General features: G+C 46.7%; 2 protein-coding genes across 2 annotated transcripts; both read right to left on the reverse strand.

Annotated features, from left to right (window-relative positions):
- Nucleotides 1-207: 207 nt before the first annotated feature.
- On the reverse strand, nt 208-2,901 carry LOC308175220 (neuronal acetylcholine receptor subunit alpha-4-like; the record flags this gene model as incomplete). The annotated part of the gene is made up of 5 exons (XM_080550930.1): nt 208-456; nt 680-778; nt 1,233-1,787; nt 2,136-2,352; nt 2,840-2,901. 5 exons carry the CDS (start codon nt 2,899-2,901, stop codon nt 208-210), a joined length of 1,182 nt encoding a protein of 393 aa, XP_080407056.1.
- A 4,759-nt stretch (nt 2,902-7,660) lies between these two features.
- LOC308175221 (heterogeneous nuclear ribonucleoprotein H-like) lies at nt 7,661-9,986 on the reverse strand (the record flags this gene model as incomplete). Its single annotated transcript, XM_080550931.1, has 4 exons — nt 7,661-7,701; nt 7,852-7,932; nt 9,465-9,620; nt 9,902-9,986. The coding sequence occupies 4 exons, from the start codon at nt 9,984-9,986 to the stop codon at nt 7,661-7,663; spliced, it is 363 nt and encodes a 120-aa protein (XP_080407057.1).
- Nucleotides 9,987-25,104: the final 15,118 nt, after the last annotated feature.

Raw genomic sequence — 25,104 nt, forward strand, 5'->3', positions numbered from 1 at the left:
CACAAAACGGTACATGTGGGAAAACTAGGGTTAGGGTTAGGGGTAGGGGTAGGGTTAGGGTTAGGATTAGGGTTAGGGTTAGGATTAGGGTTAGGGGTAGGGTTAGACATGCCAACATGTACCAAGTCGACGTAGCACCTAACCCTAACCCTAGTTTTCCCACATGTACCGTAACACATCCACCATACTGTATTCTTATTCAGTCACTCATCCATCCACAGAGAAGTCCATGTCCTCGGCTCGGAGGTGGTCAGCGATGTACTGCACCCCCTCCACAGCCTTCCACAGGGAGGGGGACAGGGAGAGGAGACCCTGGGCATCCCTGGGGGAGTTGCTGGAACCTCCAGCCTTGGTGACGTCTGCCCGGCCTGGACCCCCGCCTCCGCCTGTGTGACGCCGACACAGGACAGGACAGCTCCGCCTCCTCTCCTCCCCCTCCAGGGGGTGGGGCTGGTTCTGGGAGAGAGGCTGTTAAGCTCTGCGATGAAATACAATGAAAATAGAATTGAATAGAATAGAATGAGCATTTTAGATTTTTGGGGGGGACAAGCTGATATTTGTCTTCTGCCTTTTGCTGACCCTCCAACACATACGCACACACGCTCATACACACACACACACACACACACACACACACACACCTCTAAACCGGGGTCCTGAACCAGCATCCATGCGTTACCTTGGAGGCCTCCTTGTGCAGGCCGCAGTACTGGATGCTGCGGGAGCGACCGCGGACAGAGCTCTGGGGCCTCTCCCTCTCTCTCTCTCCCAGGCCGTACTGCACACTGAGGGAACGGAGCTTCGGCCTGGCCTGGCAGTGGTGGTGGTGGTGGTGGTGGTGGGGGTGGTGGTGGGGGTGCTTCTCCCTGGAGCGATGGGGGAGGTGGGGTCGGAGGGGAGGAGGAGGAGGAGGCGGTGTGGAGCAGCCTGGCCGGGTGGAAGAGAAGAAGGAGGAGGAGTGGGGTGGTGGTGGGGGTTCCTCCAGGAGGATGGTGTACTGGCTGTGGCTGGAGGAGAGTGACCCGCCCAGACCCAGAGGCTTCTGCTGCTGCTGTGGTAGCCCCACCAGGGGGGCCTCCGTCTCCGTGCGCCGACCCAGGGAGAGAGGACGAACGGGCCAAGCTGTCCTGGGGGGCACCCTGAGGGGAGGTGGCGGAGGAGGAGGTGGAGGGGGAGAAGTAGGGCTCGTCCCCGGGCCCAGAACACACACCACCCCAGACGCCGTCCCCCACCGCACCGCCGCCGCGGCCGACCCTGGTTTGCGTCATCTCTACGAGCTTCCCGCCTTTGACCTCTTTGACCACGGCCGGAGGAGGACGCCGTATGCACAGGACGCCGGGCACGACGTCCAGGAAGACGGCGCGCACCCAGCGCGGCATGGTGTGCGTGCGCGGCGAGCGGTGGTGCACGTTGAGCACGAAGATGGTGATGATGATGGAGAGGGTCATGGTGAAGAGGAGGTACTCGCCGATCAGCGGGATGACCAGCGAGGTGGACGGGATGATCTCGGTGATGAGGAGGAGGAAGACGGTCAGGGAGAGGAGGACGGAGATGCACAGGGTGATCTTCTCCCCGCAGTCGGAGGGCAGGTAGAAGACCAGGACGGTCAGGCAGGAGATGAGGAGGCAGGGGACGATGAGGTTGATGGTGTAGAAGAGAGGGAGCCTCTGGATGAAGAAGGAGTAGGTGATGTCGGAGTAGACCTCGTGGCAACATTCGTACTTCTTGATGTTGTAGTTGGCCACGGCGCTGACGAGCACCCACTCGCCGCTCTCCCAGTAGTTAATCTGGCGGGTCCAGAAAGGGGGCAGGGAGAGAGGGAGAGAGAGGAAGGGAGGGAGGGAAAGAGAGTGAGAGAACAAAAGGGAAAGAAAGCAAGAGAGAGAGAGAGAGAGAGAGAGAGAGAGAGAGAGAGAGAGAGAGAGATGAGAAATGAGAAAGGCATTCCGTTCATATTTACCCATAACAGACGATGTGTCCTCAACGTCACAGCCTGGAATGTAATGACAGGGGAAAAGAGCAGAATTCTTACCTGGTCCATGTTGCTGGCCACTCACCTGGTCCATGGTGCTGGCCCACTCACCTGGTCCATAGTGCAGGCCCACTCACCTGGTACACATTGGCTGGCCACTCACCTGGTCCACATTGCTGGCCATGCTGACCAGGTCGATCTTGGCTCTGTCGTAGGTCCACGAGCCGAACTTCATGGTGCAGTTCTGCTGGTCGAAGGGGAAGAAGGTGACGTCGATGCTGCAGGAGGACTTGTAGATGGCCGGGGGGACCCACTTGATCCAGCCGTCGTGGAAGAGGTGGGCCTTGGTCAGGTGGGTGACGGTGAAGTCACCGTCGGCACTGGAGAGGAGAGAGAGGGGAATTCATAAAATACAATGGTTCCATCTCACAGAACATAATGGAATGTAAAAACTTTGACGCTCAATATCTCTGAACTGCCCTAAACGGAGATAGAACCTTATAATTCTAAGGTCACACAGTCTGCTTAAACTAATACCACACAAACAATGATAATGTGTTCATGTTTTTATTGAACACACCATGTAAACATTCAGGGGGGGGGGGTGGAAAAGTATTGAATACATCAGAAATGATGTCCCCAGTGTGGCTTATTACAGTACTTGTTACCTGCAGTTTGAAGCTCTTGCTAAACATTTGTTTTACTGCAACATGTACTGATCTAGCTCCAAACAAGAATGTTTGCTGGTCATGTATTTGCATGTATATGCATAACTAATGTCATAATCTGTGATTGCAACAAACTCAAAAACTTTTTTTTTCTTTTTCTTTTGTCTCCCAGTACGACTACAACGCTTGGGCAGCAGACTGGTCCAAAGAAATGAGGGGGATCTCCCTGATCAGCAGCCGGCCACTGGACAACTGGATCATGTTCCTTAACCACCGCAATGCTGACGTAGCCCACGCCCTCCTGGACGGCTTAAATAAGGTGTCCCCACCCATGGGCATCCGCATGCAGAAGCCTGTTATGTGAGTTCTCACTCTGGGTTGGAGGCACACACACACACACACACACACACACACACACACACACACACACACAGTGCTATAGCACCACCTAGTGGCAGGGAGCAACATATGATACATAAGTTAATTACAACGGTGAGTCCAGCTGTGAATGGGCACAGCTAGAATTAAGGTTCCAAGCTTGAGTTAATGAGCACTTTAAGCTGCAGTATTGTACCACAGGTGTTTTACAAAGCCTTGAGTATTCTTTGCCAATCATACTTGGGTGTTATCTCAAAATGAACATGGTATCATCAGTGGAAGTCCCATTGGTTAGATGTCCCAGTGCTTTGACAGTTTTGGTCTGTGTACAGGGTGGAGTACGAGGACCGCCAGGAGTCTCTGCTCAGGGCTCTGCAGCACAACGTTACAGAGACCACCCAGATGGTTAGTCTCTGAGCATAACATGTCTAGCAATCGTCTTAATCTGTGTCCAGGTAACCACCTCTAGGTGTTGAATGAGGACTAAAGCATGTGTGTTACCTCCTCAGGTGGTGGTGATCCTCCCCAGCAACAGGAAGGATAAGTATGACAGTGTGAAGAAGTACCTGTGTGTGGACTGTCCCACCCCCAGCCAGTGTGTGTTGGCTCGCACCCTTTCCCGCCAACGGGTCGTGATGACTGTGGCCACCAAGATTGCCCTGCAGATGAACTGCAAGATGGGAGGAGAGCTCTGGAGTGTGGAGATCCCAGTAAGTCGACCCAGTAAGTGGTCAGCGATGTACTGCACCCCCTCCACGGCCTTCCACAAGGAGGGGGACAGGGAGAGGAGACCCTGGGCATCCCTGGGGGAGTTGCTGGAGCCTCCAGCCTTGGTGACGTCTGCCCGGCCTGGACCCCCGCCTCCGCCTGTGTGACGCCTTCACAGGACAGGACAGCTCCGCCTCCTCTCCTCCCCCCCCAGGGGGTGGGGCTGGGAGAGAGGAGGCTGTGGCTTACTGAGGCTTTTACCATTCAAGCTCTGCAATGAAATACAATGAAAATAGAATTGAATAGAATAGAATGAGCATTTTAGATTTTTTGGGGGACAAGCTGATATTTGTCTTCTGCCTTTGCTGACCCTCCAACACATACGCACACACACTCACACACACACAAGGGCTGTCCCAAGGGCTGTCTGTGGGCCCGCAATTAAACACAGACACCTTTAATTCGGCGACCTGCTACTACTACTACTACTACTACTGTAACTGCCTCTGTCAAACAGCCCCAGACACAGGGCAGACGCACTGCTATGTTTAGCCAACTTGAATGCCAACATGGCCATCAGGGTTTTTCCTGGCTCAAAATGAGGCAGAGGTGGTACCAGTGGTGTTTGACATCGGGGGGGACCCATGAAGCAGGGCTGTCTGGGGGTCCTTAAACATCAAACACTTAATTTCTTGCATTCTGGTGAATTGATATGCACCAATTTGTGCCCTTTCTGCATCAATTTATGGTGGAAATGTCATTATTTATGTAAAGGAAAACACAATATTCAGGCACCAGATGACCATTCAAAATATAATGTAATATAATGCAATATAAGGCTCTCAGGCATTCTGTAGTTTCAAATATGTATTCTCCTTGAGCAGTCAACATACTATCAGCTATTTCGCTAGCAAAAACGAAAGCTAACTTATTTGCGAAACAGCGCCCCCGCCACCACGTCGGCGCAGTGCCGCAATTGCAGTTAGATTTTTTTGGCGACTTTGCGACGCACCGACGCACATTACGCAAGTCGACGTATTGACGTAGTCGATTACGTCGACTACGTCCCAGCCCTAACACACACACACACACACACACACACACACACACACACACACACACACACACACACACACACACACACACACACACACACACACACACACACGCAGGGCTTAAAGAGGGAAAAAATCCTGTGCCTGAAACTTTTTCTTGGGGAGGGGGGTCACAAACTGATTAAATCACTTAAGGCCAAACTGATTGCATCACTTGTTAAGCCACTATCACTAAAACAATAGATCAATAGATCTCCATCAAGTAGAATACTGATGACTAGTGACCAGTCATGCACGAGGGCTGACGAGTTGGCGATGTTTACTTTCCTGCTGGCTAGGTGTTGTGTTGTTACTTTGGCCAGATCATCATCAAAAAATCGAACAAGGACATTGAGGATTTTGTCCATGTTAAGATTAGTAGCTTCGTCGATATTCATTGAAAAAAGTTGCTTTTTTTAAGCTTTTCACACAGCCGTTTTTTAAATTCCGGGGCAAGGCCATGTGTGTTTAAATAGCTGGCGTGCTTATTGGAAACGGACAGCTTTGTCAGTGCATTTCTGTCTTCTGATAGCTTCTTGCACAAATCGACGAGTGGCTGAGCCATTGTGAAAGACAGATCAAGTTCAGCTATAAACGCGCACACTCTGATCTTTTGCTCGCAAACACGGTCGGTCATTGAAGATGAAGTGGTAGGCTACCTGTCGCCGTCGCTCCCGGCAAGGTTGTTGTATGAGCAAGCGCTCGAACCGAAGCTTGGTGACCGGGATCTGAGGCATGTCGAGCAATAACCTTCTTCCCACTACTATACTTTATACTATACGATATATATGTATATATATACTGTATATATATATATATATATATACTATAGTATATACTATACTGCCGTAGACAAGTTTCTTTGAGCACGGCGTACAGAAACAAGCACCTGGCTCCCTCAGTTTGAGGCACCACGTCCCCAGCCAGCACGCCCACGTGGGTCCCATATGGTTTCAAGGTGGGCTAACCCATATGGGCCTCATGTCGGCAATGTTAGCGGGATCCACTTGGGTCCCAACTGGGATGCCCATGTGGGCTTTAGGTGGGTTCTACCTGGGCCCTAGGTGGGCCCCAACTAGGCATGTCTATATGGGACCGAGGTGGGTCCTAACTGGGATGCCCATGTGGGCTTTAGGTGGGTTCTACCTGGGCCCTAGGTGGGCCCCAACCAGGCAAGTCTATATGGGACCGAGGTGGGTCCTAACTGGGATGCCCATGTGGGCTTAAGGTGGGTTCTACCTGGGCCCTAGGTGGGCCCCAACCAGGCAAGTCTATATGGGACCGAGGTGGGCCCTAACTGGGTTTGGTTGTGCAATGGTTCCTTTGATTTCCAATGTGGGTCCTAATAAGATTTAAATATAAATAAAATAGATTAAGCAGTATTTGACATGAACCATGTTAATTCTTGTAAACACACCTAAAATAAAAATTGGGTATAACATTTTACACGTCTTAAGTTTTACCAGGATGAAAATAGACAATATATATTTTGACAAATTTATTAAAAACAATATTACAACAAGATAATAAAAATACAATGAAAATAACAATGCAGCAGTGTAAAGGTGCAGGAAAAGGCACACATCAAATGTACAGGTGTACATACAGTATATACATACAAATTGTACACTTAAAATAAAAAAATATTCCCACAATGCTCCACAGAGACTAATAACAGAACAAAATATAAGAATAAAAATGGGCGCTCTGGTAAAGTCTCTGCGTCCTCACTGGCAGGTGAGTCAGTAGGATACAACAGCAGTGACAACACACAAAAAACAGACACGTCCATACACTCAGTGACTCAGTGACTCAGTTCGGTTCGTTAGGTTCAGTTCAGTTTAGTTCTGTTCAGTACAGTACAGTTGAGTTGCAGTTACAGTAGTGTTCCTGAAGTGTTCATATGTTCAGGTCACGGCCGTTCACTCAGTGACTCAGTTCAGTTCGGTACAGTTCCAGTTCGGTGGGGGTGTGGCAGGGTAGGGGGGGGGGGGGGGGGGGCGGAGGTGGGTGGTTGGTGGTGATGGTGGGGGTAGTGGTGAAGTCACCACCTGCCACCCTGCCCCAAGCCTGCAACCTGCTGCCCACCGAGCAGTTGTACAGTTTAATGGCTGATGGGACAAAGGAGTTATTGAACCGCTTCGTACCTGCTGGCAGTGCGATGAGCCACCAGCTGTGGCTGCTCTTCCGCCCAGCGAGGATGGGGTGGTGTGGTGTGGTGTGTCCAAGCAGTGCAATAAAAAAAAAATCTTGGGCCCTCTGTGCGTGTCTCTTCAGCCTTTCGGTTTTAATCCCCAGTGACAGAACCAACCACAGGGCAGCATTGTAGAGAAAGAGAGACAGAGACTTTGCCTACTGGGTTGGTGCATCATCCAGTTGTAGAAGCTGTGTCCGAGGTCTAACTCTTTTTCCACCTCTATCGCGAGCTCCAGTGAACCACTTGGAGAGAGCCTTTTCTGCATCCTTGTGGTTGGTTTCTTGAGTGAGGGCATTTTTCTTTAGTCCCCCTAATAGAAATGACAAGGGGCCAACTGTTAGAAATTATAGCATTATGGAACTTTCTTGAGTGACATCAGTTTAAATGTTTTGAAGATTTGTTGTGCCCCGTTTCCATTGCTGTATATACTGTCTTTGCTGTGGCATACCTTCTATTGGTATACATCAAATGTGTTGCCAAATAAAAAATGTAAAAGTTAGACTGAGCAATTCAACACTCAAACTTACCATATATGACATCATAAAGGTGCATTTCTCTGAACTTCTTGCTGTGACGTCCATGAAGGTTGAACTGGACTGCCAGATCATTTGAGAGGAGGTACGGCATCATTGTTCTGGTAGCATCATCCAGTGAAGTACCTCCGATATCTCCAACCATGGCAACCTGAGTGTATGGGGGGAAAAAATCACAGGAAGGAAAAGCTGTAAGTGCCCAATATAAAATAGCCAGACCTGCTAGACTAATGTCAAAAGAGAGTGACCGTGGGTGCACATGACTGGATTGAAGGAGAGGAGGGTGACCTCTCACCCTCACCTGAGAAGAACTGGACGATCTCCTCCTTGCTGCAGCCGAAGGGCAGGCCGCGCAGCCGCACCAGGCCGTCCCCCTCCGTCTCTGGTAGTGATGGGGGAAACAAAGCTTTCGACGCAATTGACACGTTCGACACAATTGTGTCGGAAAAAGTGTCGATCTTTCGATGCAGTCGATACAGCAACTCCATACTGCCACCTGCTGGTCAGGTCATGGTACTGCCTATACTGCCATCTGCTGGTCAGGTCGTGGTACAGCAGCTCCACAATGACATCGCTGGTCAGGTCGTGGTATGGCGGCTGTATCGACTTATTCACAAGTCAGGAATTTGAGGCAAAATACAATAAGCCCACCGTCATCTGCGATGTCTTGTTCAATAAAGGTGCTGTGACAAACTGTGTCGATGTGTATGTGGCCATATATGTGGTCTTAAAAGTTGGTGTGTCTAGTAGACTATAATAAATACATATATGAATAAATAAATAAATGCAACTGTTGTGTCCATTTCTGATATGAATAGAATAGAATTTGCCATTTAGCAAACGCTTTTAATCCAAAAGCTACTTACAGGGACATTCCCCCTGGAGTAATTGTAGTACTCAAGGGCACACTAGTGGTGGTGTTTCAGGCAGGATTTGAACTCACAACCTTCCGATCACCAGTCCAATTCACTCCACTATCCCCTTGACATGTAAGGATACAAATCGGAATGACATTTCGGTTAGATATAAATGGTCATTAGATATAAATGGTCAACATGTCATAACAGGGTCAACAGTGTTGGGACGTGCTCGTGGAACAGGGAAAGAGTGCAAAACAAGGCTACATTGTGGAAACTGGACAGACTTGTGCTTATGTGAACAATCAAATATTTATTGCTTGTGTACATGAACAGGCAACGTTTTTTTATGTGTATCTATCTGGCTAGCCTATGTGTTGCAATTATGAATCTATGACTATCTCTGTATGTTCTATATCTATCTATCAATATCTACCAATCTCATGTCTATTTCTATCTCTATCTCTGTCTCTGTCAATAAATGTATTCTGTCTAGCGTCCGTATGTCTCCACTCTAACTACAACCCTCGAATATGAGTGAATATGAGTGAATATGAGAGAGTTCAACGTCATTTTATGCAGTACCAAACTTGGAACACTGCCCCGTTTGCGGAACGACTGACACACGGTTCAGATGTGCGTGTGTGACGTACGAATCTTTCTTCGAGTAGTCACGTGGTTTTTGCCATTTGACACAAGCATCGATACATTTGTATCGACGCACATTGCGTCGGAAGATAGACGCCGTGTCGTGACTACTGCGTCGAGCGTAACATCCCTAGTCTCTGGGCAGTTGGGACCAGTGTGTTTCATCACCCAGTCCATCTCCACATTGTTCGACTTAAACACTGAGACAAACACATAAACATGTCCTGAATTAACATCCAATCATGCAACCGGTAGTCTCTTAAACGAGAGCTGCCAGCTGCGTCGATCTGGCAAGCTAGACTATAAAACCTATGTTTTTAGGCCATACCACCTCCTTACTCATGGTGAAGTTGTTAGTGATTAGTGTATTGATGAATATGCATTAAAAAAAAAAGAAGAAAAAAAAAACCTTCCACATATCTGTGCCCCAGGGTCTCTCTGTCTTTCTTGACGGCGATCTTCAGGTCGTCTTCGGTCTCCAGCTCAACGAACGCCTCTCCGCTGGGCCTGCCCTCCCGGGTGTAGGTGAAATGGATACTCGTGCCATTGTTTGCAACTTTACAATCTGGAAGACAAATCAACAGTTGTTGAATTTTCCCCCCCCACACACACACACACACACACACACACACACACACACACACACACACAGACACACACACACACACGCACACACACACACACACACACACACACACACACACACACACACAAATGCCTTTGAAGAGTCTTAGTAGATAATCAGTGATAGGCTAAATCTGTTGAATGAATGCCACATGCAAAAGCTTAGTTTCTAGATGACTAAAACCAGATTGGTGTTCATAGTAGAGTATCCTATCTTCTCACCTGAGAAAAACCTGGAGACTTCGTCCACAGCGCAGGACCAGGGGAGGCCCCGCACGCGTACCACAAACCCTTCTCCATCAGCCATGATGGTCGTGTAGTCTGGATAGTCAGCCCTGGGAGACGCACAAGATCACACAATGTAGATGAATGAATGGTCTTTATTGTCATTGATATAGTACAGGTACCATACAACGAAATTTGGGAGGGGGGGGCTCCCCTGGTGCTAGGAAAAAAATACTAAAACAAGGGAAAAGGGCTGGTTTACATAAATAAAGGCTATGTACACTATCCACTATACTATACTATACAAATAAAACACTGTGCTGTACTCTATGCTATGCTATAAATATCCTAACATTTCCTATCTCTGAACCTTATGTGCACGAGGGTTGTCATATTGCACATAGTGTTATAGCTTAGCTAACATACAGTTGGCTGACTGGTAGCCGAGATCATCAAATGCCATTGATTGATTGATTGAAAACTTTATTAGAAGATTTGCAGAAGTAGGTACATGGAAGTACATATTACATACAAGGTCATCTAAAAGGATAAAAACCCAAGAAAGCCACTGGCTTATTTCAATTGGGGTCCTTGATTTTCAATTCATCGTTACATGTAAGACAGACAAAAAAAAAAAAAAAAACTAGTACTATCTACAAGATAATACAGACAAATAACTATTACTATCTACAAGATAAACATACATCCATCATGGGAAGAACAATACAACAAAACATAAGGTATGTACAGCGGGTAGGACAGGTGGGGACATACACCACAGGTGGGGGCGGGGGACAAAACACAAAGTATGTACAGTGGGTAGTTCGGGTCTTTTAATCAGATTTTTGATTTAGAGGGTCCAGTTACGGATTGCAGCCTCCTGTAAATGTTTTTTGAGAGTGGTTTTGAAGGTGGGCAGTGTTTTGCACTCCTTTAAGATTATAGGAAGGGCGTTCCACATTTTTACTGCATAGTTTGCAAACGAGTTTAACCCCTTGTTTGTGGTGCAACGCGGTTGAACGTGGTTCGTGGAGCTTCCTCTGGTGTTGTATGTGTGGACGTTGTTCACTTTTTGGAAGTATGTTGACAGGTACTTGGGTGTCTTTGTGGTGTAGCGTATCTTGAAGACCAGGCCCAGTGCAAGCTGCTGCACTCTGTCAACTACTCGTAGCCAATCAAGGCTAAAAAAATGAGCAGCGGTTAGATGTGTCCTAGGGTTGAGGCCTAGCAGAAGCCTAACCAGTTTATTTTGGGCTGTCTGGAGTCTTGTTTTATGGGCCTTTGTGGTTCTATAGTACCATGATGTTACGGCATAGTCGAAGTGACATTGAATGAGAGCTCCTGATAGGGTCCTCAGTGTGTTTTTACTGACAAGTGAGGATATCCTGTACAAGAATCTAGTTCTATGGTTCACTTTTTTGATTACTTTTGCTGCCATTTTATCTCCGGAAAGATTTGCCTCTAAGATGGAGCCCAGGTATGTAATATCCTCTTTTCTTGTGATATTAATGTTACCCACTTTTATTTTAAAATGTTCAGCCTTTCTGAGTTTAGATGGGGATCCGTATAGGATGGTTTCAGTTTTACCTAGGTGTATTGATAGTTTATTGTCAGCTAGCCAGATGCAGATTCTACTCAGTTCAGTGCTTAGCGCTTTTTCCACCTGCAATATGTCCCTGTCAGAGACCAGCAGAGCCGAGTCATCCGCGAACAGGAACAAATTGCAATCACATGCTGATGACATGTCATTCACATATATTAGGAACAGTAAAGGTCCCAATATGCTTCCTTGTGGAACGCCGCAGGTCACTGGGAGGGGGGGGGGACAGTGTTCCGTTCACACTAACCACCTGTTCCCTCCCCTCTAAGTAGGATTGTATCCAGCTCACCGATGTTCTATCGAACCCAATTGCTTTCAGTTTATCTAACAATATGTGGTGATCTACTGTGTCGAAGGCCTTCTGGAGGTCCAGCATGACCATGCCGCAGTACTTGCCCGAGTCCACCTCATGGTTGATGTGGTCGTTCAAATAGAGAAGGCATGTGTCAGTGGAATGGGATGTTCTGAATCCTGATTGAAATTCATACATCAGATTTTTTTCGGTAAGGTACCTATCAACCTGTTCATAAACAGTTTTTCCATAAGTTTCGAGATGGAATTAAGAATAGAAACAGGTCGGTAGTTGCCTGGGTCTAATTTGCTTCCTTTTTTATACAGTGGGGTTACCCTTGCTATTTTAAAGTCAAGGGGGACGTGTCCCTGTTTGATGGAGAGGTTTATTATGTGGGTGATGATTGGGGTAATGGAGGCAGCTGAGTCTTTTAGAAATCTGGCTGGAATATTGTCATGGCCCGTGGCCTTTTCTGAGTGTAGAGCGCCCAGCTTTTTAAACACCTCATCGTTTGACACCATGGAGAGTTTAAAATCATCTTTGCGTACACCCAGTTTATTGTAGAACGCACGGATGTGCTCTACACCATAACGCCCTGAGTGGGGTGGTAGATTGTTAACTAATTTAGTGGCTAATTTAGTGGCCAGATCATGGTCATACTCATAAAGATCGTTGGATAGTGTGCAAATTGCGTTTGACTAATGCATATGGGGATACGTGAGGCTAACATACTCAGGCGCCATTTCAGAGGCAGAGCGCATCATTAAAACAGTCCTGGGACTAAAACCATTGGGACCAGCGTGGATCTAGTCTATTTGCAGAATGCAGACGCGAGTATGCTGATTTGCAAAATAAACGACTGGCCTTTATTGATGCATTAAGTTACATTCATTAGACATGTTATTCTGATTCATTCGAATATAGTGTGAAATGCGGCGAGCTGCGCTACTTGCTACACAAAGCATGCTATCCGCACGCAGACAAAGGCGCAGGCCTCAAGACTTTCCACGGCTTATTCATTGGAAGTGATTCAGGCCAGTCTTACAACCTGCAAACACAAACATACATGCGACTAGGCCATTGGAGCATGCATTCTTACAAACGCGTTGATTTAGGTATACTTACAGTTTGAATTTCATGCAATAGTACCTTGATTTCGTAAGAAATAAATATGGTATTCGCTATTCGGCGTTTGCTGGGCTGGCAATCCCCGGTTCTATTCTGGATCAAGGTGCGCATGCGCATTACCCCGGCACCGTTATCTAAAGAAGATTCTCAACTCCTCCTCTTACGTTGACAATTCGAATGCTGTCACGTGGGACACGTCTATCAAGAAAATATCTTTAAAACATAATAATTTAATCTAAACGCAAATGCAGGTAATTCCTCTCTATGACATGAAGTTATAACAATTAATTCAATATTAATTTCAAAATCTGTGATTTGACCCCAGAGGAGCTTTCTTGACTAGGTCTGGCTCCTTTTTTACTTAACCTTTGTGTGATGTTCACTTTTTGGACCCTTTCGTAGTGTTCGGGTCCAGTTGACCCGGGACATCATTGGGGTTTTAAAAGCACTTGTCTTGACACGGTGCTCCTAGTCCCAAGGGTGACCCATACAAGGGGGTATACTCAGGGCGCAAGAAAGCCCCAAAATAGCGCTGGAGGGCTAAAGGGCGCCTCCTGTGGGCACAAACAGGTACTGTACCCAATAATGCACAATAGGTACTGTGTACACATTCAAAAGTGCATATCTTTTGTTCTAGTGGATCTAGGGGGCTGCCCTTTGGAGAGGCTGGAGCAGAGGATGCTTAGTAACAACTCACAAAGTGTCAGACCCCTGGGAATAGGTGGGGCCGAACGACAGCATGATGAGTAGAAGCGTTTTTACGCACATGATGCCCCTAACTTTGAAAATGCAAAATCCACTATAATAAAGACCTGGGTGTCATAAATCATACTTATCTAGGAAAAATGTTAATGAAACAATGTTTTCATTGCTGTTTATTATTTTTAATTTATATTCTCAATTGAATTTCACATTTATCTAATTATAATCAAAGCTGTAAAGAAAATACAGGTAATGAACAAGAATAGAAATGAAAGAACCAAACTAAGATTGTTTTTGCCAATAGCTATGAAATACATCTCTCAAAAATGTCTGCAAATGCTGAATCACAAAACACGAACGGAATGTACACTGTTTTCACTGTCACTGTCGAAATACAGTATTATGTCTGAAAAATCCCAAATAATTCTGAAATACCACTGGCTACAATTGTGTGTGCATGGGTATGCCTGTCTACACAACACATGAAGCACAGAATGTTACAGTGTGTGTACCTCAAATGTACTTTTTGCAGTTGCTGCATACGTTCTGTACAGTGCAAGAAAATGTAAAAATGTTTACAATGTTGCACTTCAAAGGGTAAAAAGTGCGAGAGCAGACGGCTTCTTGGCACGGGAAAGCTAGAGCAGAGGTGTGTGAGTGAGTGAGTGAGTGTCAGTGTGAGTGTGTGTATGTTTCTGTGCGTCTCTGTGCATCCGGGCCTAAATGACCCGAAGATCTTATGAAGGACATAAATGTGTTGGGGTATTGTAGGATGTGTAAAAACATTTTTTTTCACTTTTACATGTTTTTCATAGAAAATAAGCCAAGGCCATGGAGTTTCATATTGATCAAATGTATTCTTGTACCATTTCTCACCAAGTAAAAATGTAAAACGGGTCCGGTTGACCCGAACACCACACAAGGGTTAATTGTCTTTTGCAGCAAGCTCTAAAAAAACACCCAAAAAAACCTGGAAGAGGCCATAACCAGCTTAAACTCAGGAAAGACTAATTGGCATAAATGCTTGTACTCGTGTCTTTGTATGCTACCATTGATAATAGCCTGCTCCTCTGAAGTGGCTTTCAAAACTTCGAAAATGGCCCCCTGTCAAAGTCTTAACTTAACCCCCCCCCCTTCCAACCCATGCCAGTGAGCCCACATGTAGCCCACGTGGGACACACATGGGCTTGCCCACTTCCAACCCGTGCCAGTTAGCCCACATGTAGACCACGTGGGAACCACATGGGCTTGCTCACTTCCATCCCATGCCCAGTTAGCCCATATGCAGACCATGTGGGACCCTCATAATTTGCCCAGTTCCAGCCCATGCCCACTTGGTACCCAAGTAGCCCGCATTGAACCCATATGGGTCCCACGTGGGCGTGCTGGCTGGGTCACTACTCTCCTCTATCCATGCCCAGCGCCATTTATTCCTTACTCCTCGTTCTAGTATAGCTGTGTCTTCGCCATGTTTAAGAAACTTGGCTTCCATTTTAATAGACTCTTACTAAAGTTAGCGAGATAGCGGGCTGCTTGCTAAAAGCGAACGTCTCTACAAGCTAACATTACACTCATTCAAACTTCTTAAGGCCCGCCCCACTACTCTGCCTCCGATTGGCTAGAAGTCGTTGGTTGGCTTGAGCAATGTGATACCATTGGTAGGCGGAACTGTCTCTTTGCTGAAGATGACTCTTTAAATTACGATGCAAATAGCATGTTTTTATTTTTTATTTTATTGCTCAAAATTCCCCCGCGCCGGAAATCTTTAAGCCCTGTATATAGGAAATAAATAGATCCCTAACCCACCTCCATCCCCTCGTATGCGTGTGTGTGTATGTGTGTGTGTGTGTGTTTGTGTGTATGGTCCCACCTGTTGTCTGGTGATGTGCTCCGCGGGGTCCTGGTCCACCTCCATCCCCTGGTCCTCCAGGGGCAGGAAGTCCTCCCCGCCGTCAGGCTCGTCACCGTCGTCCCTGGCAACAGCCATCCCAGCATCCCCTGCTGCTTGCCCTGCGCCCTCTGGACATGACACAGACAACGCGGAGCTCAGAGGGCCGGGTCATGACGTAGTTCGTTACATAACACAGCATACTGCAGTGTTTCCCCTAGGTTTGCTGCCTTGGGGGGGTGGCATGGACCGTGGCAATGCTACAGACTACAGAGGGGGCGGGGCCTAACTGACTGACCAGGGGGCCGTTCCACTAAAGGTGGCTTAGTATATCGGCGATTGAAATAAATCAGGCGATCAGGCAACTCGGGATTAGAATTCAAGCCTCAGGTGATTCCTCGAACGAGGATCAGGCTCGTGTGATGAGTGTTCACAGAAGACAGGCTTACAAATCTTCGATATGGGCGCATGCACGCAGACATAAAGAGCCCCGAAGAGTCGATCTGTCGAAATGAAGATACTCCACTTTGCAGGGGTTCTACATTTGCGCAGCATTCCGAATTATTGATCTTTATGAAGACGGAAAAATAAGATGTAAAATAGTGCAATACTGCCGCAATTAACAAGGCGAGGGAAATGGTTTGGCAAGAAATTGCTGACCGATTAAATGCGTAGGTCATACTAGCCCCAGTTATTGTTATATGTTCATATTTTAATAAATGAATATTTACTACTGTGGTGATATCAGCAGCAGGCTACTAACCATCATATCGCCACAATGGCCTAGTGGTATCGACCGCTGCCATAGGATTCATTCGTCATTTTTAGACGGTGGTTCAAATCCCTCTTCGGACACACTTTTACTGCATTTCGTTGTCTGAATCTAATCTAAAATCTCATCTAAAAAAGTATGTAGGCTATAAAATTATGGTGCAGGCTAATTTACAAGAACTGACACGATTACAATGGTGTTTGAAGCCTTTGCATGAAATCTTTGGTTAAATGTAAAAAAAAAAAAACACTTAAGCGGGGTACACACATAAGGAATTTCAAAATCTTAACAGAAATCTTATCTGAGACAGACCCCACACATGAAGAAACTAAATCTTGGATTTGAACAGCCTTGATCGTGTTGTGTGTGGTGTGCGCGAATTTCCCCATTTCAGCACCCCACAGACATAAAGATTTTCGTTACGACACACTCCAAACTCTCTTGTCTCGTTCCCCACGCTTCTTGATTGGCGAGCAGGGTTGCCAGATGGGAATGACATTTTCCACCCTAACCTGGCAACCCTATGGTTTCTGGTCGGAAGTATTGAGCGCATTTCACATTTACAATTACCGGCCACGCCCATTTTCCGAGCAGGTTGCCGGGAGAGTTGATTGCACAGTTGAAGAGAATTGACTCTTAACACACCTCACACCCCAGGATTTTGTTATAGGAAAATGTTAAGAGCCATCTGATAACCGGCCGTTTTCTGTTGTTTTCAGACAACCCAAAAAATCCTTATGTGTGTACCCCGCATTAGTCAAGTCTCGAACACGCAACCTTTGGAACTCAAGCTGGCTGCCTTAACCACTGCGCCAGCCAGACCGGTGTGATGACAGCAATGCTTTTTTTTACACTCTTTTATTTATTGATCTATCGATCTATCTATCACACTTTCAAAATATCAAGTTATCTATCACACAATCAAACTATCTATCGATCGATCACACTTTCAAAATATAAAATTATCTATCTATCACACAGTCAACCTATCCATCTATCTATCTCGTGTGAAGTGGGAACTAATATTTCCTAAAAGAGGAACTGTCGTTCGGGATGTAGTTTCCGCCTGTGAGCCTTTTTTGACGCGCGTCTTACTTTAGCCAGTGTTTTAGCCTGGTCGCGACCAGGCTAATTATATCTGACTCAGAAGGAGCTCAACCAAGCAGCGAATTATTTGAGCCACATTGATGGAACCGATATTACTTATATAATATTATTATTATTATTATTATTATATTACTTATATTTACCAAATGTTATTGTATTGTATAGTTGTTGAAAAAACCTCAATAAACAGAGGGGGCGGGGCCTCACCGTTGGACTCAAACAGAGCCATGGGGATGAAGGGCCTGCCCTCCATCAGCGCGTCCCTCAACTTCTCCAGGGGCTCAGTAGGAAGCAGAGACACGGGGACCAGAGGAGCCACCTCCACTCTCTGAGGATCACACACACACACACACACACACACACAACAATCAGTTAAACATCAGACAGACACACACACACACACGCAGCAGACACACACAACAAACAGTTACACATCAGAAACACACACACGACAATCATCAGACACTCACACCACAATCAGTTACACATCAGAGACACACAAACAACAACATCAATCAGTTACACACTGTATACATACACAGTCAGACAAGGCCCGTTCAAAAATGACACTTTCTGTTGCTGCACCCAAGCTGTGTTCCAGCCCTTCCACCAGCCATCCCACTCTCCATACATTCAAGACCAGACTCAGGACCCATCTGTTCAGACTGGCCTTCCTACAGCATGGCAGAGGTCCTGAGTAACACTATCCCCCCATAGCTGCCTAAGCTTTTACTACTTTCTTCGTTCTTTTTTAATATGATTTTATCTCTTTTTTTTTGCTTCTCTTTGTTTTCTGTACAGTGTCCTTGAGTTTGAGGAAGGCACTTTTAAATTAAATCTATTATTATTCTTATTCTATAACACTTCAGAGGAGCATCTGATGTACACAGACGGTCTCCTGGGACCACTCACCTTATATAACACTTCAGAGGAGCATCTGATGTACACAGACGGTCTCCTGGGACCACTCACCTTATATAACACTTCAGAGGAGCATCTGATGTACACAGACGGTCTCCTGGGACCACTCACCGCGGTCGACTCCTCCACCTCCGTGTTCTGAGAGACCTCAGTGGAGACGTAGTCTGGGGAGTCCAACTGGATCAAAGCAACACCATCCTCTCCAGATGCAGCATCCATCTTTCTTATTCTGCTAGAATTGGGCTTCATGGTAATACCAATGATGTTTGTAAAATAACGTTAAAAAATGCACATTGTAGGCTATGTAGCTACTAGGGTGTGCGTTTTAACTTAAAGCATTTTGTAACTTTCAGGTACTGACATTTTGATATTGCCTAAATGCTATTTATCCAGCCCAACTGCCCAAATGCTTTTTATCCGGTGATCAAAAGTAGCCCATTCGGCGGTAATCCGCCCCATCTGGCAACCCTGCTTTGCACAGTAGCTAAGTACAGATGCTAGCTCTACCAAGCTGTCGAGCTAGCATAACCTCGACCGTTCTCTTAGTCTGCAGAGATCAATATAAATGTTTTAAACAAACAACATCTATGTCATGTCAACTAGAATACACAGGCAGGCACTCCAAAATCTGCCAAATAGAATATATATGAGGAATTCCTCTCAAAGTGGTGAAATGGTTACTCACATCACAGGAGTGTCTTGTTATCACGGATTAGAAGTTTGCTGCTTTGCCGAGTCCTTTCCCGCCTTTTCCTCTGCCAGCCCGCACGGGTTCAGGAGGAGGAGGGGGACACGCACGCGCCTTTGACTCTGCAGTAGCCTGTACAGATGCTGCGAGCTCTACCAAGCTCTCAACAAGTCACCTCAGGGACCGTTATCAAGTGATGTCATACAAATGCAGAAATTGTATTATTGTACCAAAAATGCACATTTTGTTGCAATGTTTTAATAAGTTATTTCAGTCCAGTGAATACATGTTTAAGAAATACACTCCCGTATTGCAATTAGAAAACCATTTACTTTTCCAATTTAATGAGAAATAGATTTAAAATATTGGCTACCCCCAATCTATTGTTTGTCTGCTTCTTATCAGTCTTTATCATATTGTAGCGAACGGGAATCTTCTAGTGTAACTCGCCCCATGCGGGAGTCGAACCCCAACCTCCCACATAACCGACGGCCGCGCTAACCATTAGACCAAGAGAGTTAATTCCCTTGGTGGAGCTGTTAACGGGCCTCATACAGGATCGTTACAATATCATCGGTTTCATCGTTCTATGAAAGCTGCACTTCGGGCTAGCCTCAAGGACAGTGGTTGGGTCGACAGGCTGCCGTGGGTCATGTTGGGCCTTAGGACCGCCCCTAAAGAAGACCTTCGGTCGTCATCCGCCGAGCTTGTCTACGGACAGCCGCTACGGGTTCCTGGGGATTTCGTCCCTAACGCCACGATCCCTTGGTCGGCGCTCAAACAGCGAGCCGAGTTTTTGGATAATGCCAAGGCATTCGCACCTGTACCCACCTCACAGCATGGGCTACCCCAGTCATATATGCCACCCTGCCTGCGAACGGCGGAGTACGTGTTCATCCGCCATGACGCCCACCGAGGGCCATTTCAACCGCCCTATGACGGACCGTTTCGGGTTCTGGAGGCTGGAGACAAGGCTTTTCTGGTGGACATCGGGGGTAAGCCAGATTACATTTCAGTGGACAGACTTAAACCAGCTCACGTGGATCTGGACCAGCCCGTGGGGTTGGCTCGGCCCCCGAGGCGGGGCCGCCCTCCAGCTATGCCCCCACGCCACCGCAAAGCCTCTAAAAGACCACCTGCTGTCCCTCATAAGCAGACCCCTGTTGAACTGTCAGTCCCTGCTCCGGTTTTACGGAGCCGTTTTGGACGGGTGATCCGGGCCCCGCAATGGTGACTGTTCTCAATTATGGTGAATTCTGGGGGGAGGTCTGTAGCGGAAATACTATGATGTAGGATGTACATAATTCACCTGTGTGTTTGGTTATGGGGAATTGTGTGCGGGCACCTTAACGCCGGTCACTGGGGTGTGACGTATGGGGTTACAGGTAACATTTAAGTGTTGTATGTTGCTATGGGGCGAGTTCAATAAATGCCGACACGGTCGGCTTTATACTGGCACCAAGTCTCCGTTTCGTTTGTACGCTCCAACTCCTACAATGGTATATTTACAGTACATGGACAGTGGATTGAAGCATTGGCACAACCCTCACTCATTGGAAATGTCTGTTTTCTATAGATGGATATACCATTTATTTTTCAGCAAACCAATATTCAATTCGAATTATGTTATGAATTGATATGGATCAATTTATACCTATTATTAAATTATAAATACTCTGGTTGTTATGTTTGCCTTTTGGTTGACAGCAAAAGAGGAGGATAGAGAAGGAGAGAAGGAGAGAGAGCAGGATGGTGTCGGCACACCAAAGAGAGAGAGCAAGAACCAGGTGAGAAAGTGGACAGGTAGTCAAGACCACATATGCCACAGTCCATGCCACCCCCTCTCCAAGGCAGCAAACCTAGGGGAAACACTGAGAGCAGATAGCTGAACTGTTCAGTGTCAAGCCTGGAGAAATGGAGATGGAGGTTATAAAGCTCCAGAATAATGTCCAGCTACAATCGCAACAACATTCACAACATGTCTGGAGCCTGGTAGACCCAGAAAACTATAAGAATATTCACCAAGCAGCCCTGAAAGTATTTGTTGTATTTGGCTCTACATACCTTTGAGAATCAGATTTTTCTGATATGAATGTAATGAAATACTACTACTACTTCTGAACAAGACTGACAGATGAGCATCTAAATGACTCTATAAGAGTGAACCTAAGTGGATACACTCCAGCATACACAACTCTTGTAGACTCCATGCAGTGACATTCATCTCAAGTGTAGGAATGAGTGAATCAGGGCTGGACTGGCCATCTGGCATACCGGGCATTTGTTAGGGTTAGTTAAATGCCCGGTATGCCAGATGGCCCCAAAACAAAAAAAAAAAAAAAAAATTTACACTTTTTTAATATTTTTTTTTACCAGCAGGCCCGGCCGAAAGCTACCATCGAACGGCCCATAAATCGAAAGCTACCATTGAACGGCCCATAAATCAGGGACAGCGGCCCATTGGCCAATTTTCTATACAGACACTGGGCTGGCCCAATCAACAGAGAGAAGGGGGGGGGGGGTGGGGTCAGGGGTCACGCACGCACGCAGCACCAGACCTCCGTCTCAGTTTCGCGGTAGTTTTGGGCCGAGCCGGCCGGCAAAATAAATTTAGTTAGCCTGGATAGTTACTAGATAGATACTGAGAGAGATGGAGCGCAAAAGCACACTAAAACGGAAGGGAGGCTGGGAAAAACTTAGGGAGAAAAACAAGAAGAAACTCGAGGCAGATCCTGCCAAATGTGTAAACATTAGGGACATGTTTGCTGCACCCTCAAGTTTACCACAGCAGCAACAGCAACAGGTTGAAGAGGAGGCTAGCAGGGAGGAGCGGGAGCAGGGTACAGATACAGAGGTTTAGGGTTAGGGTTAGGGTTGAAAAGGAGGCTAGCAGGGAGGAGCGGGAGCAGGGGACAGATACAGAGGATAGAGAGGATACAGAAGAAGCGGGGCCGAGTCAGCCTGTAACCGTTGACCCGGTAAGGAAAATATAGGTAGCTGTGTAGGGGTGTAACGGATCGCCCCCCACGGTTCGGCACGCATGTGTACCGCGGATCAATTGCAAAATGTAACCAAGTAATAATATTACTTAATATTAGTTAATATCCCTTCTAAATCACAATGTAGAGTTGCCATGAAAAGATAGACGCGACAGTTGCGTGCTTTGTTTTACTCTAAAGCGCAATGATAGGTTGATAATGGAAAAATAAATCTAGAACAACAAGGCTGCGTTCGTAAATTCGCTCTGGAATCTGATCACTGAGTACACTGGTCTACTTGCACTGGTACCATTGCTTATTGTATGTAGTCGTCTTTGTAGTGGTTTGGGGGAATACTACAGTTTGTCATATGACTGTACAGCACAGTATATAAGACGAGTATATAAGGCAAGTATTTTTGTGCTGGTGGGTGTGGTCCGACCGATTGGGGTGGGCCTGTCTGGGCCAAAAATGCCAGGGCCTAATTTTTGTCCCAGTCCAGCCCTGGAGTGAATGCATTATTACACACATGCACAATTTTTTTGGAAAGAGACAAAAGAAGAAAAAAATACTAATGTTTTCTGACTGAAAAAACTAGAAAAGGTGAATGCACTTATTACACACATGTGGACCATACAATTATAAGCTTTTGATATGTGAATGGAGGTGATGTGATACATTGATATATGGATACAGAATATACTGCTACTACTATAGTGAGCTTACACATTGACATTTGAAACAGAGCATGCTAGTGAAGAATATCAGAGTGTTTTGATACGTTATGTGAATGAATGTAAGTAATAAGATATGAGTAGCTCGCGGCCACTTACATTTTTTCAAAGTAGCTCTCGGATGAAAAAAGGTTGGAGACCCCTAGCCTACAACATCCTCTACCATGGTTGAAATTGAGGACAGTGATAAAAGCAGTCAAGAGAGCAGTGATGATGATGATTAAGCTTGTAGCATAAATAAATGCTTAGGCTGTAACTTTTTGTTGAAAAGTTGATTTCAGTGTTTACAGAACAGAGCAGTGCTTAAAGAGATGTCCGTTTATTTCAGTGTGTTTAAAGAACAGACATTCAGTTAGTGCTTAAAGAGATGTCAGTTGATTTCATTGTGTTTAAAGGAGTCTGACAGACTTTCATGCTTAAAGAGCAGTCATTTGATTTTGCATATGTTTCTATTGTTTTGCACATAATCATTTGTTTGTTCATCTTCATTTATGAATAAATGTCGTTTTGCTAATATAAGTTATCCATGTATCCCTTTTTTATCCATCCTGTGGGACGGGTCGTGACTCGCGAGCTCGGGGAGCACCAAGCAGCATCCCTAGGTGCTCCTCTGAGCACTGGCCCCAAAAAGTTATGTGCACCCCTTATTATTATTATTATGTAGCGGAGGTCATTTTAAATCACGCTGTCATGATGACGTAGCCCTGTCTGTGACTTCTGATAGCCCAGATATACAGTCGTCACACCACGAGGATGTCCTCTGTCTCTGGGTCTGTGGGTCCCATGTTGGACTGTTCTAGGACTCACCTTCTTGCTGTAAATACATGTTGAGCCTTGGATGAGCAGTGCTGCCTCTGCAAAGAGGTTGCCGAGAGCATCCGGAACCACATGAAGACCTACGTCAAGTTGCTATGACGACGACGACATGTGTCGAGGAGTCACGGACTCACCGGACTGAACGGTTTGGCGACCCGAGAGCGAGGTTGCTCTTCGTTCTAGAAACTTCTGCCCTAACTGTGGGGGAGGGAGGTAGGGAGGGAGCGAGAGAGGAAGGGAGAGAGAAAGCGAGAGGGGGAAGGAGGGAGAGAGAGAGAAGGATGGAGGGAGAGAACAAGAGGGAAGGAGGCGTCTGGACTATTAGAGGGAGCTACAGGACTGGGGGTGGAGAGTGGATGATGATGGGATGACCCCTCGTCCACTCTCCTCCACCCCGGTCCTGTAGCTCCCTCTACAGGCCAGGTGCTGCATGCTCCCCACACCCACCGTTTGATCCGTTTCACAGATCTGATAGATTGGGCATCTGATTGATTGATTGATTGATTGAAAACTTTATTAGAAGATTTGCAGAAGTAGGTACATGGCAGTACATATTACATACAAGGTCAACTAACAGGATAAAAACCCAAGAAAGCCACTGGCTTATTTCAATTGGGGTCCTTGATCTCTGGGCTAAAGCAGCTGTACCTAGCTTATACTACATTGCTTACACCCGTCCAGGCCTGTCAGATCTGTGAAGGGGAGTGAACCAGAGGCGGGAAGGTAGTACCTTCTGGAATGAAACACAGCCAATTCTGTAGCAACACTGACAATGTGGCTAAACTGGCTAAACTGAAGACCTTCTAGAGATATTCTCAATGTGAAAACGAGGGCCTGTTAAGTTATTCACTGATCAGACTGAACCACAACGTGGATGGATACTTCTCGATACGTCTGTGGCAATCGATTCTATCTTTGTACCATCAGCCTACTCTTAGGGTACTTAACTACCGTCGTGAATAATGATTGTGTGGTGTATGTTCATTTACTTGGCATCCTTGCAGTATGTATATAAATTGTCATTTATATACAGGGAGGGAGGAGGAGAGGGGGGAAGAGGGAGGGAGGGAGGGAGGGGGAGAGGGAGGGAGGGAGGGGGGGAGGGGGAGAGGGAGGGAGGGAGGGGGAGAGGGAGGGATGGAGGGAGGGGGAGAGGGAGGGAGGGAGGGAGGGAGGGGGAGAGGGAGGGAGGGAGGGAAGGAGGGAGGGAGAGAGAGGGAAGGAGGGAGGGAGCGAGAGAAGAAGGGAGGGAAGGAGGGAGCAAGAGAGGGAGGGAAGGAGGGAGAGAGCAAGAGAGGGGAGGAGGGAGCGAGGACAACATCAGCAGGGTAAGAGGAGGCAGCATCTATGACATCACCACAGGGGGTCTGGCAGAGGGAGGGACACAGTGTGACCTGGTCTCTCCAGGTACGGCGTGGTGCACCCTGGGACAGGAGACCAGGGGGGCGTGGTGCACCCTGGGACAGGAGACCAGGGGGGCGTGGTGCACCCTGGGACAGGAGACCAGGGGGCGTGGCCTACGGTACGTACCACACTCTGCTTCACCAGGTCTTCATAGCTCATCCCATCTGCCT

The sequence above is a fragment of the Nansenia antarctica genome (genome assembly GCF_963989245.1).
Source record: "Nansenia antarctica genome assembly, contig: SCAFFOLD_67, whole genome shotgun sequence".
Taxonomy (NCBI): Eukaryota; Metazoa; Chordata; class Actinopteri; order Argentiniformes; family Microstomatidae; genus Nansenia; species Nansenia antarctica.